Consider the following 18,838-nt stretch of genomic DNA (forward strand, 5'->3'; position numbering starts at 1 on the left):
ATAATAAAATTTTATTAGATTTATTATATTATTTTTATTTAAAACATAATAAAATATTTTATCATAGTTATTATATTATTATATTATTTTATTATGTTTTATTTATATTACTTTATTATTTCCCTTCTACGTGATGACTTTACCGAAAGAACCAAGAAGATGAATCCCTGCAGTCACGAAAGCTTCACATCTAGAAGTTGGCCCATGTCCTCGACGCCAAGAACCTTCCGCGGAGCTGAGGTGCCCACTGACCATCAGCCCCGTGACCTGTGAGATGCCGCTCTTATTCTAAGGCTTTTTTCAGTAAAGTCACATGGGTACAAAAAATTGAAATTAATAAAATAAAAATCACGACGATTCGGAGGCAACTGTGGGGGCCGTTGGCCCCCGGGGTCTCTCCCGCCATCATCCCCTATTTCGTTTCTGTTACCCCACCTCCCTAATACCCGCTAGGGTTTCGCCGGCCTTCGAACGCGACGCCCCTACCCATACGGCTTCACGCAGCGCTCCCACGCTACAAGCATACATGCGCACGGCATCATCAATCAAACGCCATACTCCCCCTCTTTACACCGCTACGCGCAGCTCTCGCACGCTGCGAGCGTGCGCCCGTCTACAGCCCTGTGCGGCACTCGCCTCCACGTCGAATAACCACGTTACCAATGCGCACCCGTATCCGACACGTAGCGACCGTACGCGCACTCACGCACACAGCTCCCCGCGGCACTCACTCACCACGGAGCACTCACGTTGTGATCGCGCACCTGTATCATACACGTAGTGAACACACGCCCACCCACACGCGCAGCTCCGCGCCGCGCTCACTCACGTGGCGAACCACTGTGTACGCAGCACCACACACGTGCACACCTCTCCACGAGATCACACGAGGCCACGATTCGCTATTAATGATTTATTGTCCACTACCTGGAACTAGGTGTTAAATCAGTGAGTCGACGAGGCTGGCCTACGCTGATACCTTTATGCCTATTCCCGATTTATCTGCTATGATTATAATTCACCTCCTTACTCACTGTTAGGTGCTCACGGCGGTCCGTTGATCCCCTGCTCGCAGCGTACCTCGGTGCGTCTCACGGACGTCCGGGTCGCTGGGCTGGAGCTCGTGGTGTCGCCTGGTGCTGGAGAGAAGAGAGCCCGATTTCCCCTTTGCGCCCACTATTTATCCTCCCTACCTCAAAGGGATGCGGCTCTGAACAATGGGCTCGCGCCCCTCTGGCACGCGCATCGCAGTTCCGGGCGCCTGTGATATGCTAATCAGTGTGCGGCGTTGCGCGGCGTAAATTCTAATTAATCCCTTTCCCTCCCTAACAATGGTGCCTGCGCGCTCAAGCGTAATTATCCCAACCATCCGTGACTATGCGCAAGAGCCCCTGCGGTCCCGCTACTCATGCTGTCCCGTCCCTCCCCTGCTTGCCCCGTCGACACGTGGGTGGTGTGTGTGGGGGATGCGCTTCAACCGCGGTGGCCGAATGCCCCTCGCCGCGGCCATACCATCTTAAGGCAGGTCGCAGCGCCACGGTGCAACGTAGCGTCGGGGGAGGCCGTCCAATTCCCTGATCGCCGGAAACCGTGAGAGTTAATCCCGATAAGGGTTTCTCGGATAAAAACCGGTCGATCAGGTGACCTTCCCTTCCAGCTCTATGGGGGGGGGGAAATGCGTGCGGGTGTGTTCATGTGAGGTGAGGTGAGGGGGACGAGGGGTTGGCTCCGTTGCTTAGTGGTGGCGAGGTCGGGGATGGGGCGCCTGCCGAACGGCTTCGTGGCGGCGGCATCACACAACACAAGCCTCCATCTTCAGGTGGAACCGTCACAGCTGCTGCTGATGTGGAGTGACTCATGCAGCCAGCTATGGCTGCAAGATTTTGGTGGTACATGTGTAGTGACATAGAACGGTCACTACTGTGTCGGCCCGTACGAGGGCTGGGGGCCCCAAGGGGGTGCCTGGGGGGTCACGTGGTGGAGGGATCCGGACCTTCCCAGAGGTGGGGGAAGGGAGGCGTGGCCTGGGAAGGGAGGCGTGGCCTGGACAGAGCCGGCCACGCCGGGGCGGAGCCGGCCACGCCAAAGGAGATATAAGCGTGGTGTGAACGCAGAGCGAGGCTGTTGTACTGTACTCCAAAGTGAAGACATCATCGGTCGTCAAGTCCTGAGTCGTCGTCCTGGGCCAGGCAGGCCGTTGCCTGCCTGGTCCAGTCTGTGTCGTGTTCCAGAGTGTTAGTGAGTTGAGGAAGGTGGTCACCACCTTATGTACAGTGTTATATTACTTACCGTTAATAAATAGTGTTGCCTCCAAGCTGCGTGTGTGTGCACCTAATTCGAACCCACTACACATGTTGTTGACGTCGTTTATTGTGAAAATTCGGTCACAGTTCCTATGACCGCTGTTTCATTGCTTTCATGGCTTTATTTTGGTGATTTTCGATACGTTTTTTGGTTTGGCCATGTTTGTGTTGTTGTAGTTTTTTGATGTGACGTCACATTTCTCACCCCCCTCCCCCGTCACACATCGTCACAAATGTCTGAACCCCCCCCCCCCATAGGTGCGTGACGTCTTTCCAACGCCTTTTTAATAAATGTTCTCTCCTACAACATCAGAGTGCAGCGCCACATTAAATACGCACTACAATGACAATAGTTTAAAGCGATTTGAAGCGTGTTTTTTTTTTTGGGGGGGGGGGGGTAGAGCTTTGTGACGTCATATTTGAGGGGGGTCTGACTTTTTGTGACGCCGTGTGACGAGGGGGGGAGAGGGGGGGATCAAAAATCGTCCAAAATCGCGTGACGTCATTTATGGACGGCCCCTGTACGCACATCTTGAACTCTGACCCCCCGCTCTCAGACGTCACCACTAAGCATTACCTCATCGGTGTGAAAAGCCGCGGGGGGGCGGTGCGCCTCGCTAGTGACGTCATGTCACCCCTGCTTGGTCACCGCCGATGTCTGTTCCGGTACAATCCTTATTTGGGCAAAGCTACGCCCAGTGACTGGCGGCTCATTAACATAATCTAGGATCTCAGCTTTGGTGACTGCAGGAATTGCTCATTGGTTATTTCGGTAAAGAAATGAAATAAAAATAAAATTAACATAATATATTCGTTAAAAACCGACGCGAGTTTGTTTTTTATTGCGACGGGCTCAGCACCCACGCCCCATCATCCCTCGACGCGTGACTTTACCGAAAGAGCCAATGAGTGTACAACGAGTTGAGTCATTCCTGCAGTTGACGAAAGCTTCAATTCTCGAATAAGTTATTCAGTTACCCAGCCCCGCTCGTTGGGGGCGTGTCTTGTACCCCGGAAGTGAATATTACGTCACATCCTGCTGCCGCCATAACGGAGCGAGGTAACGGAAAGCTGCCGTTGAAATTTGAGGTGAGAGATTTTCATCGTGGTGGTGGTGGTGGTTGTGGTGGTTGTTGTTGTTTACCAAGGTCGAGCCTCTCTCTCTCGTAGGGATGTCAATTGAGTCGCAGCGAGAATGGGAATCCATGTCAAGGTTGGGACATTACAACGTGGGGCCTAGCCACGCGGGGCCTCGCCTCCTGCCCTCGCCTGAAGGCCTTTGTTTGAATTCTCTCGCTTCAACTTGATCTGGAAGCTTTCGTGACGGCAGCAGAAATAAAATAAATGAAACCAATTTAATTTAGTTTTTTCATTTATTTTAGTTGTTTTTTCATATTTGGTTCTTTCGGTTAAGTCACGTCTAAAGATAAAATATTAAATTAAATAATAGAATACGACGTTTCGATTGCAACACAAGCAATCATCAGGTATAATGAAATAGCGACATAAAATCTAACCAGAAAACTATAGACAGACATTAGCAGACAGATATTACCAAGATACATAGCGGTAATATCTGTCTGCTAATATGTCTGTCTATAGTTTTCTGGTTAGATTTTATGTCGCTATTTCATTATACCTGATGATGATTGCTTGTGTTGCAATCGAAACGTCGTATTCTATTATTTAATTTTATTTATTATTTTATCTTTAGACGTGACTTAACCGAAAGAACCAAATAATAATTCCTGCAGTCACGAAAGTTCTAAAATTAAGATTGTTTTTTCATAATATTTTTTTAATACAAATTTTTTTTTTCATAAATGAAAAAAACAACTAAATGTATTTAGTTTCATTTATTTTAGTTGTTTATTCATAATATATTTTTTTCATTAAATATATTTTTTATTTAAAAAATGCAATAAAGAAATCAATTATTTTAGTCGTTGTTTCATTTCATTTTTTACCTTCGTGACATTACCGAAAAAAAACAAAAATATGTATCTCGGTTAAACTTGATCTGGAGCTTTCGTGAGTGCATGGAATACTACAACACGAGGACACTTTCGGTTTTTATTTTATGTAACCAGGCCAAGCCCACTTGAGCTGCTGTACCGCTCTTATAATTTGAAGCTTTCGTGAGTGCAGGAATCCATGCTCTTTGGTTCTTTCGGTAAAGTCACGTAGGAAGAAAAAGTAAATTAAGTAATAGCATACGACGTTTCCTTTGCAACACGAGCAATCACCATCAGGTACAAATGAATCGGAAAGCAAAGCTTTAAATCGAAATCTAAAGCAAAGCTTTTGAACTTGAACTATACTCTTTGGTTCTTTCGGTAAAGTTTCCTAGGTATAAAATTGAATAAACTTAGAACTACAATGCAATACAACACAGAGAGTCGGCTAAGATAACAGTCAACTCCCCACCTGGTTTATTTACGTTCTTCCAAAGATTGATACATTTGAGAGAGAGAACTAGACACGGAGACACACAGACACATACACTAGCAGAGAGAGAGATAACACAGACACAGAGACACACAGACACACACATAGGCACACACAGAAACAACACCTGTGTTGAGGCCTTAAATAGCGAGAGAAGGGGGCTGAGAGAGAGGGGGGGCGTAGAGAAATGAGCATGGCAATTAGAGATTTGGAGCTTTCGTCACTGCAGGAAATACTACAACACGAGGACACTTTCGGTTTTTATTTTATGTAACCCGGCCAAGCCCGCTTGAGCTGCTATACCGCTCTTATGATTTGAAGCTTTCGTGAGTGCAGGAATCCATACTCTTTGGTTCTTTCGGTAGAGTCACGTAGGTCAGAAAATAAAATAAATCACGACGTTTCGGGCGCAACACAAGCGCCCGCTCTTGTTTTCAGAAGCGACCTGCCCACACAACAAAGGTGGGCTTTGTAAACGTTTGGAAATGACTATCGGTCAAAGGCTCTAAACGCGTGCTGATATTCACTCTTAAATGTGGAGGGCGATCTGGAGGAAAATCCACGCCACCACAGAGAGAGAGGGAGACACGCAAACTCAGCCATGTTGATTTGATCCTGAATTATTTGGTGGAGTGAGGAAGCATTGAAAACTTTTTGGTTTAGCCATGTTTGTTTTTTGTAGTACACAGTTAGCCTGATAACTTTAATCTAAATTGTCCTATGGTTGTTTTTGTTGACTTGCAATCCCACGGGGATTTTTGCACACGGCGTTGAAATACGGTGTTTTTTCTGCTGTTTTTTCCTGGATTTTTCTGTTGCTTGTAGTCACTTTAAGATGTTTCTTGTTCACGTTTTTGTTTGTTGCGTTTGCCCCCGAGTCAAGAGCCGCATGGCTCACGGGGTTATCTATATATAAAAGGGAAATTTGTGATTGTGTGTCTGTTCGAAATGTTTAGCATACTTTCTGACATGCAACAAACTTGAAATTTGGCATGTGGGTACCTTCCAGACTGTACACAATGCAAAAAGTATAAAGATTTACTTTTGCATTTTTTGGGGAGTGTGCGCAATAATGGATATATTTAGCATGGCAACTGAGCGGTGACCTCACGCAGTGTGCATGCTGACGTCACGCATCTCCCACCCTCCGCGTTGGCCGTGGATTCATTCAAGACAAGAATCCAAGTCTCGGACGAAGCCAGGTAGTAAAGCTTGTACCTAATAAATGAAACTGAAACATTAATACTGAGCAGATGAAGGTGTGGGGCCAGGCATGGTTCTGGACACGCCACCACCTGTTTAACACGGCAGTGTGTGGCAGTGTCAAGTTTGTGTTTGCAGTAAAGTCTATTAATTCTATTGAACACGGAGGTTATATCAAAAGCATGGTTTATGTTTTTTGTTTTTATCTGGAACTCTTTATGAGAATGGAAGCAGTCAGGAAGTTGACACAGCACACATACAGCTGACGTTAGATCTGTTCATCCCAGCATTCAAAGAAACCTGAGCCTGGCTTCACACCTCTAAGTTGCGATTGAACATGAATTTATGCATAACACAAGTAGTATTATTTTCAACACCCTTTGCTATGTCAGCTGAATTTAGCTCTTATGAATATTCATTTTGTAGCCAGACAGCCAAAATTGTGTGCTTGGAGTTTTAGGTTAACATTCATTTTGAAGATACGAGGGCTTCCAGGAATGTTTATGACCATTTCCCTCTCATAGTGCGCCATAACAGCCCGTGTGATGAATTTGGGAAACTTTTAACTCTATCATGAATATATGAATATGTATAGAAGTGTTAGTCATGTGTGACTGTATTTATATTTACTCTTTGGTTCTTTCGGTAAAGTCACGTAGGTAGAAATAAAATAAGTAATATTTTTAAAAACTCTTTTAAAAACACGCTTTTATTAAATGTACTAGTAATGGAAGAACTCCACGACTCCAGGAAGTGGCACCGAGGCTTGCCGTAACACAAGCGACCGTGGTCAATTACAGCCAACGTCAGTTTACCGTGGACAATTAGACCCAAGCCGAAACATAACATGTAAAAAATATTGTTTTAAAGAAAATGTTAATGATAGATTATAGTATTGTCATCAGTATGGCATAAGTATACCAAGTTTGCAGTCGATACCACATTGGGAAGTGGGTTAAAATGGAGTTACAAGATTTGAGGATACAACAATGACAACAACAACAGACAGAGTGAGTTAAATTAAAGCGTGTATTAAAATAAATCACAGCAGACATCTCAGCTATCGCGATTTCACCCGAAGACGAACGCTTGTGTTGCATTCGAAACATCGTCATTTATGTTATTTTTACCTACGTGACTTTACCGAAAGAACCATAGAGTATGTATTCATGCAGTCATGAAAGCTTCAAATCAAGATTGTGTACATATATGCGTATATTCATTCTTCTGTGCCTCGATACTGACTTGTAGATGGTATTTTCTGTCTGCAGCTGTCGCTTCCTCTGACGCTTCCTCTGCAAAATTGGTCTGATGGAGCACAGGCAGTCAGCGCGGCTCGGTACGGCAAGGCAACAATGGGACCAGCGTGCATACAGCATGGATCGGACTGGAAGTTTGACACGGCATCAGAAAAAACACACGGGAGAAAAACCCTTCAAGTGCACTCTGTGTGAGATGGCGTTTGCACATTCATCAACTCTTCAAAGACACCAGAGAAAACACACGGGAGAGAAACCCTTCAAGTGCAGTGTGTGTGGGAAGGCATTTTCACAGTCATCTGATCTTGCAATACACCAGAGAACACACACAGGAGAGAAACTCTTGAAGTGCAGTGTGTGTCGGAAGGCATTTTCACAGTCACATAATCTTGCACGACACCAGAGAGCACACACAGGACAGAAACTCTTCAAGTGCAGTGTGTGTGGAAAGGCATTTTCACAGTGGGATTATGCAAAACACCATAGAACACACACAAGAGAGAAACCCTTCAAGTGCAGTGTGTGTGGGAAGGCATTTTCACATTCATCTGATCTTACAAAGCACCAGATAAAGCACACAGGATTGAAACCCTTCAAGTGCACTCTGTGCGGGAAGGCGTTTGCACGGTTACAAGGTCTTCAAGAACACCAGAGAACACAGAAGCATCAGAAAATCTACAAGGAGTGGAGTCTGAAATCAGCTTGTGAAAGTCAAAGTGCTGTAAGGAGCCCATCCCTCATGAAACAAGTACCGGAAGAAAATCCCAGCTTGGGCACTTTTAAAGGTATCAAGGCGGAATTTGAAGAGGTGATTGTGAAATGTGAAGAGGTGACGGTGAAGAGCGAAGAAGTGAAGGTAAAATGTGAAGCTGAAGATTCGACTCCAAAATGGGACCTTCACATCGATGGAGGCAACGTGAAGCAGGAGGGGAATTCTGACTGTGATGTAGAGGGAGGCAACTCACATAAGTTTGTGGAAGTGGAGGTGTGGGTGGACTTCCTAGACAATATAAAGTCAAATGGAGACCCGGTAGATGTGTAAGCTTGAGAGGATGTCGCTCCCAATAGATGCACCTTTGTCACAAGCCTTTAATGAAAATAATGTGAAGTAGAACATTGAAATCTTAGGTTCAACCTGCAGGGTAAGAGCGGCCAGTCTTGGTGGATCTGTTGGTTGGGTAGATATCTCACCAGGAGCCTCGGTGATTCACACTGAACCCTATTGGAGCCTTCATCTTGCTCTGTTTAATGAAATGTACTGTCCGAGCTGCCCCCTTCCCCCATCGTAACTCCCCTCCTTCCACATGCCCCGCCCCTGGGCGTGTCTCCCCGAGGCTTGCCGTGACGTAAGGGACCATGGTGATTTACAGGCAACGTCAGTTGAGCGGGGACAATTAAAGCCGTTAAAAAAGATTGTTTAAAAATATTTGTTTTTTAATGATAGAATATAGTATTGTCATCAGTATGACACACCTATACGACGTTTGCATTCGATACATTGGGAATACGGTTGAAATTGAGATACAAGATTTTTGGATACAACACATACAGTAAGTTAAATAAAAGCGTGTAAAATGTAAAAAAATATATATGTTTTAGATTTTTTTAATGATATAATATCGTGTTGTCATCAGTATGACATAGCTAGCTATACCAAGTTTGCAGTCCATAGCACATTGGGAAGTGTGTAAAATTTGAGTTACAAGATTTTGTTTTTGACGATACAACAGACGAAGTGAGTTAAATAGAAGCGTGTAAAAAATTAACCCGTAAAAACAAAGTTTTTCACTATAAATCCTTTATATGCGTGGCATCGGTTTCATTTTATTATTCATTTCTGTTTTTCTTGAGTAAGAGTTTCATTTTTATCACATTGGTATTTTAAATTAAATATAAGGAAAGTCGTATATAAGCATTATAACGTTTTCAGTTTTTGTATGATTGTTTATATTGTACATTTTTGTTTTCTTGAATAATTTTCTATGTTTAGGAAAAATATATAATAATAATAGTTCAATTTGTAACGCGCGCAAATTTGCAGACATAGTGGCTGCAACTCAGAGGCGCGGAGCCAAGCTCAGAGTCGCTCAAAAGCATGATTGTAGAGGTGAGTTTTTAAGTGTCTCTTGAAGGAGGCGATTGAGGTGATGCTGCGAATGTGCAGAGGGATATCGTTCCAGACTGTTGGGGCTGCCACCGAGAAGCGGCGCATAGACATGACCATCCTGGATCTTGGTATCAAGAGGAGGTCATGAGTCGCGCTGCGCAGGCATCTGCCGTGTGCTGAGCTGCAAGTTGTCAATAATGAAGAAAGGTACGGCGGGCAGGCGGATATGAAGGCATTTTGGCAGAGGCAGGCGGTCTTGTATATGACCCTACTGGCGATGGGGAGCCAGTTGAGAGCACGGAGACAAGCTAGTGAGTCGAGACGGGGATGAGTGTGGGCAATGACGACGCGTGCTAGGTTATTTTGTAGTCTTTGGAGTTTCTTTAGGTTGCCAGCGGAGGTCCGGACTAGGACGGAGTTACAATAGTCAAGGCGAGACCCAACTATGCAACATGCCAAAGTGTTGGCAATTTCAGTAGAGATGAGAGGACGTATGTGTCTGAGAGCCTTCAGGTGAAAGTTACATAAGCTGATGATATGGTTGGTTTGACGGTCGAAGGATAAAGTTGAATCTAGGATGACACCGAGGTAGCTGAAGTGGTCGGTGAACTTGATGCTGTGACCAAACATGTGTATGTGTGTGGGGAGTGCTGCTGAATTGAGACGTTGCTTGGTACCTAACATGATGGCCACTGACTTTTTCGGATTAAGGGCTAGGTTGTGTGCAGTGAACCATTGTTGCACGGCGGTGGTACATTCCGAGAGCCTCTCGAATCCAGATGCATTGCTAGAATCGATGGCGGTGAATAGAATCGTGTCATCCGCGTATGAGTGATGCTTAACACCGAAGCTTGCGATGAGCCGGCCGATCGGGGAAGTGTAGGCTGTGAAGAGCAGGGGACCTAGAACAGAGCCCTGGGGATCCCCACATCATGCTGTTGTTTCAGGCGATGTGGACATGCCCACCCTGACTGAAGATTGCCGGTCATAAAGGTATGAAACTATTCACTTGAGTGCTGAGCCGCATATACCGAAGTCGGATTTCAGGAGGGAAGTAAGGAGCGAATGGTTGATGGTGTCGAAGGCTGACGAAATATCCAGACTTACAAGTGCAACAGTTGAGCCAGAATCAATGATCGTTAAAATGTCATCGAGCACTCTAGTGAGTGCTGTTTCTGTGGAATAGTTTTGACGGTAAGCTGACTGGAAGCAGCAGTAGTTTGCGGAGGAGGTGACGTGTGGTTTTAGCTGGGCGAGGGCTAGTCGTTCAATTAGTTTAGAGAGGTTCGAGAGGTTAGTGATGGGACGATAACTAGATGGGTCATCCGGACTTTGTTTCTTTAACAAGGGAGAAACCAGGCCAGATTTGAGGTTGGATGGAAAACACCCCGAAGAGAAGCAGGCATTTGCGATGTTCCTGATCATGATGGCGAGTTCCGGAGCACATTGCTTGAACAAGGAACCTGGGAGCACGTCGAGTGGAGATGACTTCAAATGAAGTGATACAATTCAAGAGAAAACGTATTTTGTAGACACCGGCTTTAGCATAGTTAGAAGAGTGTCTGGGTTAGTGCTTACAATTTTAGGTACCATGAGCGGGGTACAATGGTGCAATGTGTCAGTAGACGTGCACGAGTTTGCAATGGCGATTAGCTTGTTGTTGAAGTAAGTATTAAAAGAGGTGGCAAGTTTCAGTGAGGCAAGGGGATCGCTAAGGTGAGGGACCATAGTGCTACCATGATGGAGAAGATCTTTGAGGGTTTTCCATAGAATGCGCGGTTTTCCGGTTGCTTTTTTGATGCGTTTCTCAATGTGGGAGGAACGTGAGACAAGGATCAGTTTGTTAGTTTTCCTGCAGGCGACTCTGTAAGAAAGTCGATCAGCAGGTAGACCACTGCGGGATGCGATACGTTCAAGGCGCCTCCTGGTTCGCTTAGCAATGATGGCATCTCTTGAGAGCCAGTGAGTGTCGTGAGAAGACTGCCTAGCGGTTCGTGATTTTAATGGAGCTAGTTTGTCCAGCGCCGCCCTCATGTCAGCTTCTAGTTGGAGAGCGCAGACGGTTGGATCCGATGATGGGGATAACATTGAAAGCGAGTTTGCAAGGAGGTGACGAAAAGCAGAAAATTTGATACCCTTAAAATTACGCAAGTTGCGGGTGAATTTGATGGTAATTGGATTCGGAAATTGGAGGGAAGAAAGTATGAGGCGGTGGTCGGAGTAACCAGTTTGGAAAACTCCCAGTGCAGTGATGCGTCGGTGCTGGTTAGGTTCCAGAACCAGGTCGAGCATGCTCTCAACGTTTGTTGACGAAGCTCTGGTGGGGCCTGAGTTTGTGATGACCAGGTTATGGCAGGCCAAAGTTGACTCAAGGTGACTATCGATGGAGGCTGGGGTATTGCCGGGGCAATTGAAGTCACCTGTAAGCACGAGCCTGTGAGATGGGTTAGGAATCAGATATAGGAGTTCCGAAAGCTCATTTAAGAAGGTGTTGATGCTGCCATCTGGAGGGCGATAGATGGAAATGATGGAAAAGCACTCGTTAGTAGTAAGGGATACGGACTGGACCTCGAATGTGGCCTGAGCCATTGGTAGATAGAGCTCTTTAATTTTCAAGTGAGCATTGTAAACGACCGCTAAGCCACCACCCCGCTGGTAGTTGCGCGAGGTTTATGTAGAACCTTGTATCCTGGGGGCGCAACTTCCAGAGAGATGGCTGGCGGGGAGTCTTGCCTGCACCAGGTCTCAGTGATGAGCAAAAGGTCGATGTGGTGGTCCGAGATGCTGTCGTGAATCAGGGCTGATTTATTGGTGATGGAGCGTGCGTTGAGTAGGCCGAGGCGGATGTGTGAAGGTAGATGTGAAGATTCGTGCAGGTGAGGCGTCGAGGGAATAGAGGAGTTGGCTGGGTCGAGGTCGACCTGTGAATGGCGGCCCCTACCACCTCTGCAACCACGGTGCCGATGCAGTCTCCGACGTTGGCCTCGGAGAAGCCCAAGGACAGAGAGCGTCCTCAGGAGCGCGGGTTGCAGGTGCAGATGATGAAGAGATGGTGCATGTCGTAGCCCTATTATATCAGCCCGTGCTGCAACGATGGTGCTGATGAAGGGGCCCGGATTCGGGTGGACTCCAATCAGCGGCTCTGCTGCCCTGAGCAGCAAGTCGAGGTGTCGTTGTCCAAGCTCCACGCTGTCAGCAAGCACTTCCCCGTACGTAGCGGATGCAAACACGCCCGTGTAAACACTCGTTGAGCGTGTACACGGGCGTACAGAACCACGCAGGCGGGGCGTACAATGGAGCAGCCAGAAGAACACGAAGTCCAGTGGATTAGCTGACCACGCGCTGTGCTCCAGCTCGCAGGTGATGCAGCAGGATGGACGTACCTCGCAGAACTCCCATTCACTGGTGGTGCTGGGCAGCAGGCAAGCCAACTCTCTCGTGTTGAGGAGATGACAGTCTGCTTCGCGTTCCCACTCGCTGATGGTGGTGAACATTGGACGGAGCACGTAGATCTCGCACTTGCTGGCGATGCTGGGGCACGCCAAGCTCACAGTCGCTGATGGTACCGGAAGAGGTGCCTTGTGAGGACGTTGCTGGTAGAAACCGTACCCGGGGCGGATGTTAAGCCGCGCCGCATGAACAATACAGCCAGCGTCCTCCAGCTTCGTGAATCGAAGCAACAGGCCTCGTTTACTCGCACTGCCCAACAGCTGTGCGATGCGGCAGTTAAGGCGAGTTGTGTGACACTGCAGTAAACGGCATTTGACGGCTGTTGTAGCGCCGCGAGGCGTGTGCAGTGAACACGGAGGCGGGCGGGTTGGGTGCAGGGATCAGCCGCCACCCAAAACTCGGACGACGCCAAAGTAATAGTGAAAATAATGAAACAAAATAAATTATATGAAAAATGTAATGGAAGATGAAAGTAAGAAGAACGGTGGTAACTGAAGAAGGACGTGGGTAAGGTACGAGGTGTGGTTACGGTTGATAAACTGTGAGAGCGATCCGGGACTGCAGCCAGCTGCGGCGCTGTCGCCATCTTGTTCATTGTGTTAGTGAAAATTTTTTTTCCTAAAAAGTGGAAAATTTTGGAAAAAGAATTTCACGAAAATAAATTGTCACGCACAACGAGTCTGTGTGCAAAATGTCAGCTCGATTGGATCACGGGAAGTGGGTTAAAAAACGACCGAAAGATTTGCACGGTCGTAAGCGCGCAAGCAAGCAAGCAAGTGAACTTAATATAAAGGATTTAAAAATGATTGCAATCATCTACTTGGTCCTTTCGGTAAAGTCACGTAGAAGGGAAATAATAAAAATAAAATAATTCTCACGACGTTTCGGCCACAACGCAAGCAGGTATGTCACCTGAGGACGGCTGCTTGCGTTGTGGCCGAAACGTCGTGAGAATTTTATTTTATGTAAAATTTTTCTTATTTTATTATTTCCCTTCTATGTGACTTTACCGAAAGAACCAAGAAGATGAATCCCTGCAGTCACGAACGCTTTAAATCGAAAATGATTGGAATCGTACAGAAATGACATAACACCCAATTTCAAAGCAGATGCTGTCCACCCTGAAGCGCCGTGTAATTTACGAGTTTTGAATAATTGTAACCAAACACAATAAACCAGACACGTGAATTTGTGAACTTTCACTGCAACGTGTGTCGAGACCTGTAATCTGTGTAATCGGCCACGTGTGTGTGTACATACAAAGACAAAGATCCCCCCCCGGTATAGCCTTCACAGACTATTGGGGCAAGTGCTGTTAGCGGGTGGCGATGTTCGCACACTGCACCGGGTACGCATTTGAGGCTGAGTCGATGTAGGGGCGGCTCAGGACCGGTTAAAAAAAATCTCCACTGGTTATGGAGGCCGTCCATAAATGACGTCACGCGATTTTGGACGAGTTTTGACCCCCCCACCCGCGTCACACGGCGTCACTGAAAGTCAAACCTCCCTCAAATATGACGTCACAAAGCTCTGCCCCCCCCAAATAATATAAAACATGCTTCAAATCGCTTTAAACTATCGTCATTGTCGTGCGTATTTAATGTGGCGCTGCACTCTGATGTTGTAGGAGAAAACTTTTATTAAAAAGTCTTTAATTAAGTAGAACGTCATTGGAACCTCATTTGCCAGTAAAAATACGATAATTGTTTTTTTACCCTTCTATCTGGCAACAAAACTGACACCTTTTTACAAGGAGTCATGTTTGCATAGACCACAATACCTGCAGTCATAATGCAAACAAAAAACATAACTCTGATAATGTATGCACTGTTCTTGAAGTTGATTGGTCCACACCCGAGACAGCTTTCCTTTGAGCCTAGTCTCACATGGGTTGGACCAGATGACGCCAAAAGGCGCACAACTCAAAGACAATGCACCATCAGAGTATGAGAGCTCGGGGTAAGCATTTACACCGTTGGAAACTCATTTGCCAGTAAAAATATGATAATTGGTTTTACCCTTCTTGTTGCCAGATAGAAGGTTAAAAAACCAAGGAAAGCTGTCTCGGGTGTGGACCAATCAACTTCAAGGACTGCACATTATCAGGGTTATATTTTTGTTTTCATTATGACTGCAGGTATTGTGGTCTATGCAAACATGACTCCTTCTAAAAAGGTGTCAGTTTTGTTGCCAGATAGAAGGGTAAAAAACCAATTATAAGTATAACGTGTTGTCTATATTAATTTAAAGTTGCGCATTTTGATGTCACGTCACATTTCTCAACCCCCACCCCCCCTCGTCACACATCGTCACAAATATCTGACCCCCCCCCCATAGGTGCGTCACGTCATTTATGGACAGGCCCTTTCCAAAGCCTCCTTTTTAATACATGTTCTCTCCTACAACATCAGAGTGCAGCGCCACATTAAATACACACTACAATGACAATAGTTTAAAGCGATTTGAAGGTAGTTTTTTTTTTGGGGGGGGGGGGGGGCAGAGCTTTGTGACGTCATATTTGAGGGGGGTCTCACTTTTTGTGACGCAGTGTGACGAGGGGGGGATCAAAAATCGTCCACAATCGCGTGACGTCATTTATGAACGGCCCCTGTACGCAAAACTTGAACTCTGACCCCGCTCTCTGACGTCACCACTAAGCATTACCTCATCGGCGTGAAATGCCACGGGGGGCGGTGCGCCTCACTAGTGACGTCATGTCACCCCTTCTTGGTCACCGCCAATCTCTGTTCCGGTACAATCCTTATTTGGGCAAAGCTACGCCCAGTGACCCTCGGCTCATTAACATAATCTAGGATCTCAGCTTTGGTGACTGCAGGAATTGCTCATTGGTTATTTCGGTAAAGAAATGAAATAAAATTAACAATAATATATTCGTTAAAAGCCGTCGCGAGTTTGTTTTTTATTGCGACGGGTTCAGCACCCACGCCCCATCATCCCTCGACGCGTGACTTTACCGAAAGAGCCAATGAGTGTACAACGAGTTGAGTCATTCCTGCAGTTGACGAAAGCTTCAATTCTCGAATAAGTTATTCAGTTACCCAGCCCCGCTCGTTGGGGGCGTGTCTTGTACCCCGGAAGTGGATTTTACGTCACATCCTGCTGCCGCCATAACGAGAAGCTGCCGTTGAAATCTGAGGTGAGAGATTTTCATCGTGGTGGTGGTTGTTGTGGTTGTGGTTGTTGTTGTTTACCCAGGTAGAGCCTTTCTCTCGTAGGGATGTCAATTGAGTCGCAGCGAGTATGGGAATCCATGTCCAGGTTGGGACATTACAACGTGGGGCCTATCCACGCGGGGCCTCGCCTCCTGCCCTCGCCTGAAGGCCTTTGCTTGAATTCTCTCGCTTCAACTTGATCTGGAAGCTTTCGTGAGGGCAGCAGACATACAATAAATGAAGAAACAACCAATTTAATTTAGTTGTTTTTTCAAATTTTAGTTGTTTTTTCATAATATTTTTTAAATACAAATTTAGTTTGGTAAAAAATGAAAAAACTATTTAGTTTCATTTATTTTAGTTGTTTATTCATAATATTTTATTTTTAATCAAAAATATTTTTAACAAAATAAAAAAAACTAATTTAATTTAGTCGTTGTTTCATTTTATTGTTTTACTTACGTGACTTTACCGAAAAAAACAAAGAATTATCTCGTTTAAACTTGATCTGGAGCTTCGTGAGTGCAGGGATCCATACTATTTGGTTCTTTCGGTAAAGTCACGTAGAAAGAAAACATTAATTAAGTAATAGCATACGACGTTTCCTTTGCGACACGAGCAATCACCATCAGGTACAAATGAATGAGAAAACAAAGCTTGTAAACTTAGAACTATATTTTTTGGTTCTTTGCAATGCAATACAACACAACACAGCGAGTCGGCTAACATTACAGTCAACACCCCACCTGGTTGATTAACGTTCTTCCAAAGATTGCTAAATTTGAGAGAACTAAACACAGACACGGAGACACACAGACACACAAGCAGAGAGAGATACAGACACACAGAGAGAGACACACATAAGCAGAGAGAGAGATGAGACAGAGAGACACACACATAGGCATTACAGAGAGATACACACACAGAGAGAGATAACACAAAGACACAGAGACACACACATAGACACACAGAGAGAGACAATGAGAGATAGAGACACACACATAGGCTCACAGAGAGATAACAAAGAGACAGAGACACACATAGACACACACACAAAGGCACACAGAGCGAGACATACACATAGGCACACAGAGAGACACACATAGGCACAGAGAGAGAGAGACAAACACACAGAGATAACACAGAGAGAGAGACACACACATAGGCACACACAGAAACAACACCTCTGTGTCGAGGCCTCAAATAGAGAGAGAGGGGGGCAGAGAGAGACGGGGGGGGATAGAGAAATGAGCATGGCAATGAGAGATTTGGAGCTTTCGTGACTGCAGGAAATGTAACCAGGCCAAGCTCGCTTGAGCTGCTGTACCGCTCTTATGATTTGAAGCTTTCGTGAGTGCAGGAATCCATACTCTTTGGTTATTTCGGTAGAGTCACGTAGGTCAGAAAATAAAATAAATCACGACGTTTCGTGCGAAAAGCGTCCGCTCTTGTTTTCAGAAGCGACCTGCCCACACAACAAAGGTGGGCTTTGTCAACGTGTGGAAATGACTATCGGTCAAAGGCTCTAAACGCGTGCTGATGTTCACTCTTAAATGTGGAGTTGCATCCGGAGGAAAATCCACGCCACCACGGAGAGAGAGGGAGACACGCAAACTCGGTTATGTTGATTTGATCCTCAATTATTTGGTGGAGTGAGTAAGCATTGAAAACGTTTTGGTTTAGCCATGTTTGTTTGTGGTAGTACAGAGTTAGACTGATACCTTTAATCTAAGTTGTCTTATAGTTGTTATTGTTTGACTTGCATCCCACTGGGATTTTTGCACACAGCGTTGAAATACGGTGTTTTTTCTGCTGTTTTTTCCTGGATTTCTCTATTGCGTGTAGTCACTTTAAGATGTTTCTTGTTCATGTTTTTGTTTGTTGCAGTTGCCCCCGAGTCAAGAGCCGCATGGCTCACGGGGTTATCTGTATATAAAAGGGAAATTTGTGAATGTGTCTGTTCTAAATGATTAGCATACGTTCCGACATGCAACAAACTTTAAATTTGGCATGTGGGTAGCTTCCAGATTGTACACAATGCAAAAAGTATAAAAATTTACTTTTGCATTTTGGGGGGGGGGGGCGCAATAATGGATATATTTTGCACGGCAAGTGAACGGTGACGTCACGTCTGTGATGTCACCCGCATGCGGCAGCGTCTGCTGACGTCACGCACCCCCCACCCTCCGCGGAGGCCATGGATTCTTTAAAGACAAGAATCCAAGTCTCGGGCGAAGCCATGAAGTAAAGCTAAGACCTAACAAATGAAACTGAAACATTAATACTGAGCAGATGAAGGTGTGTGGCCAGGCATGGTTCTGGACACGCCACCACCTGTTTAACACGGCAGTGTGTGGCAGTGTCAAGTTTGTGTTTGCAGTAAAGTCTATTAACTCTAACACGGAGGTTATATGAAAACAATGGTTTCTTTTTTGTTTTCATCTGGAACTCTTTATGATAATGGCAGCAGTCAGGAAGTTGACACAGCACACATGCAGCTGACGTTAGATCTGTTCATCCCAGCATTCAAGGAAATCTGAGCCTGGCTTCACACCTCTAAGTTGCGATTGAACATGAATTTATGCATAACACAAGTAGTAGTATTTTCAACACCCTTTGCCATGTCAGCTGAATTTAGCTCTCATAAATATTCATTTCGTAGCCAGACAGCCAAAATTGTGTGCTTGGAGTTTTGGGTTAACATTCATTTTGAAGATACGAGGGCTTCCAGGAATGTGTATGACCATTTGCCCTCTCATAGTGCGCCATAACAGCCCGTGTGATGAATTTGGGAAACTTTTTTACTCTGTCATGAATATATGAATACGTATAGACGTGTTAGTCATGTGTGACTGTTTATATATACTCTTTGGTTCTTTCGGTAAAGTCACGTAG

General features: G+C 45.5%; 2 protein-coding genes across 9 annotated transcripts in view; both read left to right on the forward strand.

The window, feature by feature from the left end:
• Positions 1-3,176: 3,176 nt before the first annotated feature.
• Positions 3,177-13,615, forward strand: LOC144953609 (uncharacterized). Of its 5 annotated transcripts, none has more exons than XM_078884194.1 (3): positions 3,177-3,392; positions 5,813-5,953; positions 7,226-13,615. In XM_078884194.1, exon 3 carries the CDS (start codon positions 7,266-7,268, stop codon positions 8,253-8,255), a length of 990 nt encoding a protein of 329 aa, XP_078740320.1. In that variant the 5' UTR covers positions 3,177-3,392; positions 5,813-5,953; positions 7,226-7,265; the 3' UTR covers positions 8,256-13,615. The 5 variants fall into 5 exon arrangements, with proteins under 5 accessions (XP_078740320.1, XP_078740323.1, XP_078740321.1 ...); XM_078884197.1 differs by having other exon boundaries at positions 7,277-13,615; XM_078884195.1 differs by having other exon boundaries at positions 5,867-5,953.
• A 2,067-nt stretch (positions 13,616-15,682) lies between these two features.
• LOC144953603 (uncharacterized) overlaps positions 15,683-18,838 on the forward strand; it is a 30,160-nt gene continuing 27,004 nt past the window's right edge. For all 4 annotated transcript variants that reach the window (XR_013640848.1, XR_013640849.1, XM_078884168.1 and 1 more), the window contains exon 1: positions 15,683-15,927. The gene's annotated coding sequence lies outside the window, so the exon portion shown is untranslated. The remainder of the gene's footprint in view (positions 15,928-18,838) is intronic.

Source organism: Lampetra fluviatilis, chromosome 79 (genome assembly GCF_964198595.1).
Source record: "Lampetra fluviatilis chromosome 79, kcLamFluv1.1, whole genome shotgun sequence".
Lineage (NCBI taxonomy): Eukaryota > Metazoa > Chordata > Hyperoartia > Petromyzontiformes > Petromyzontidae > Lampetra > Lampetra fluviatilis.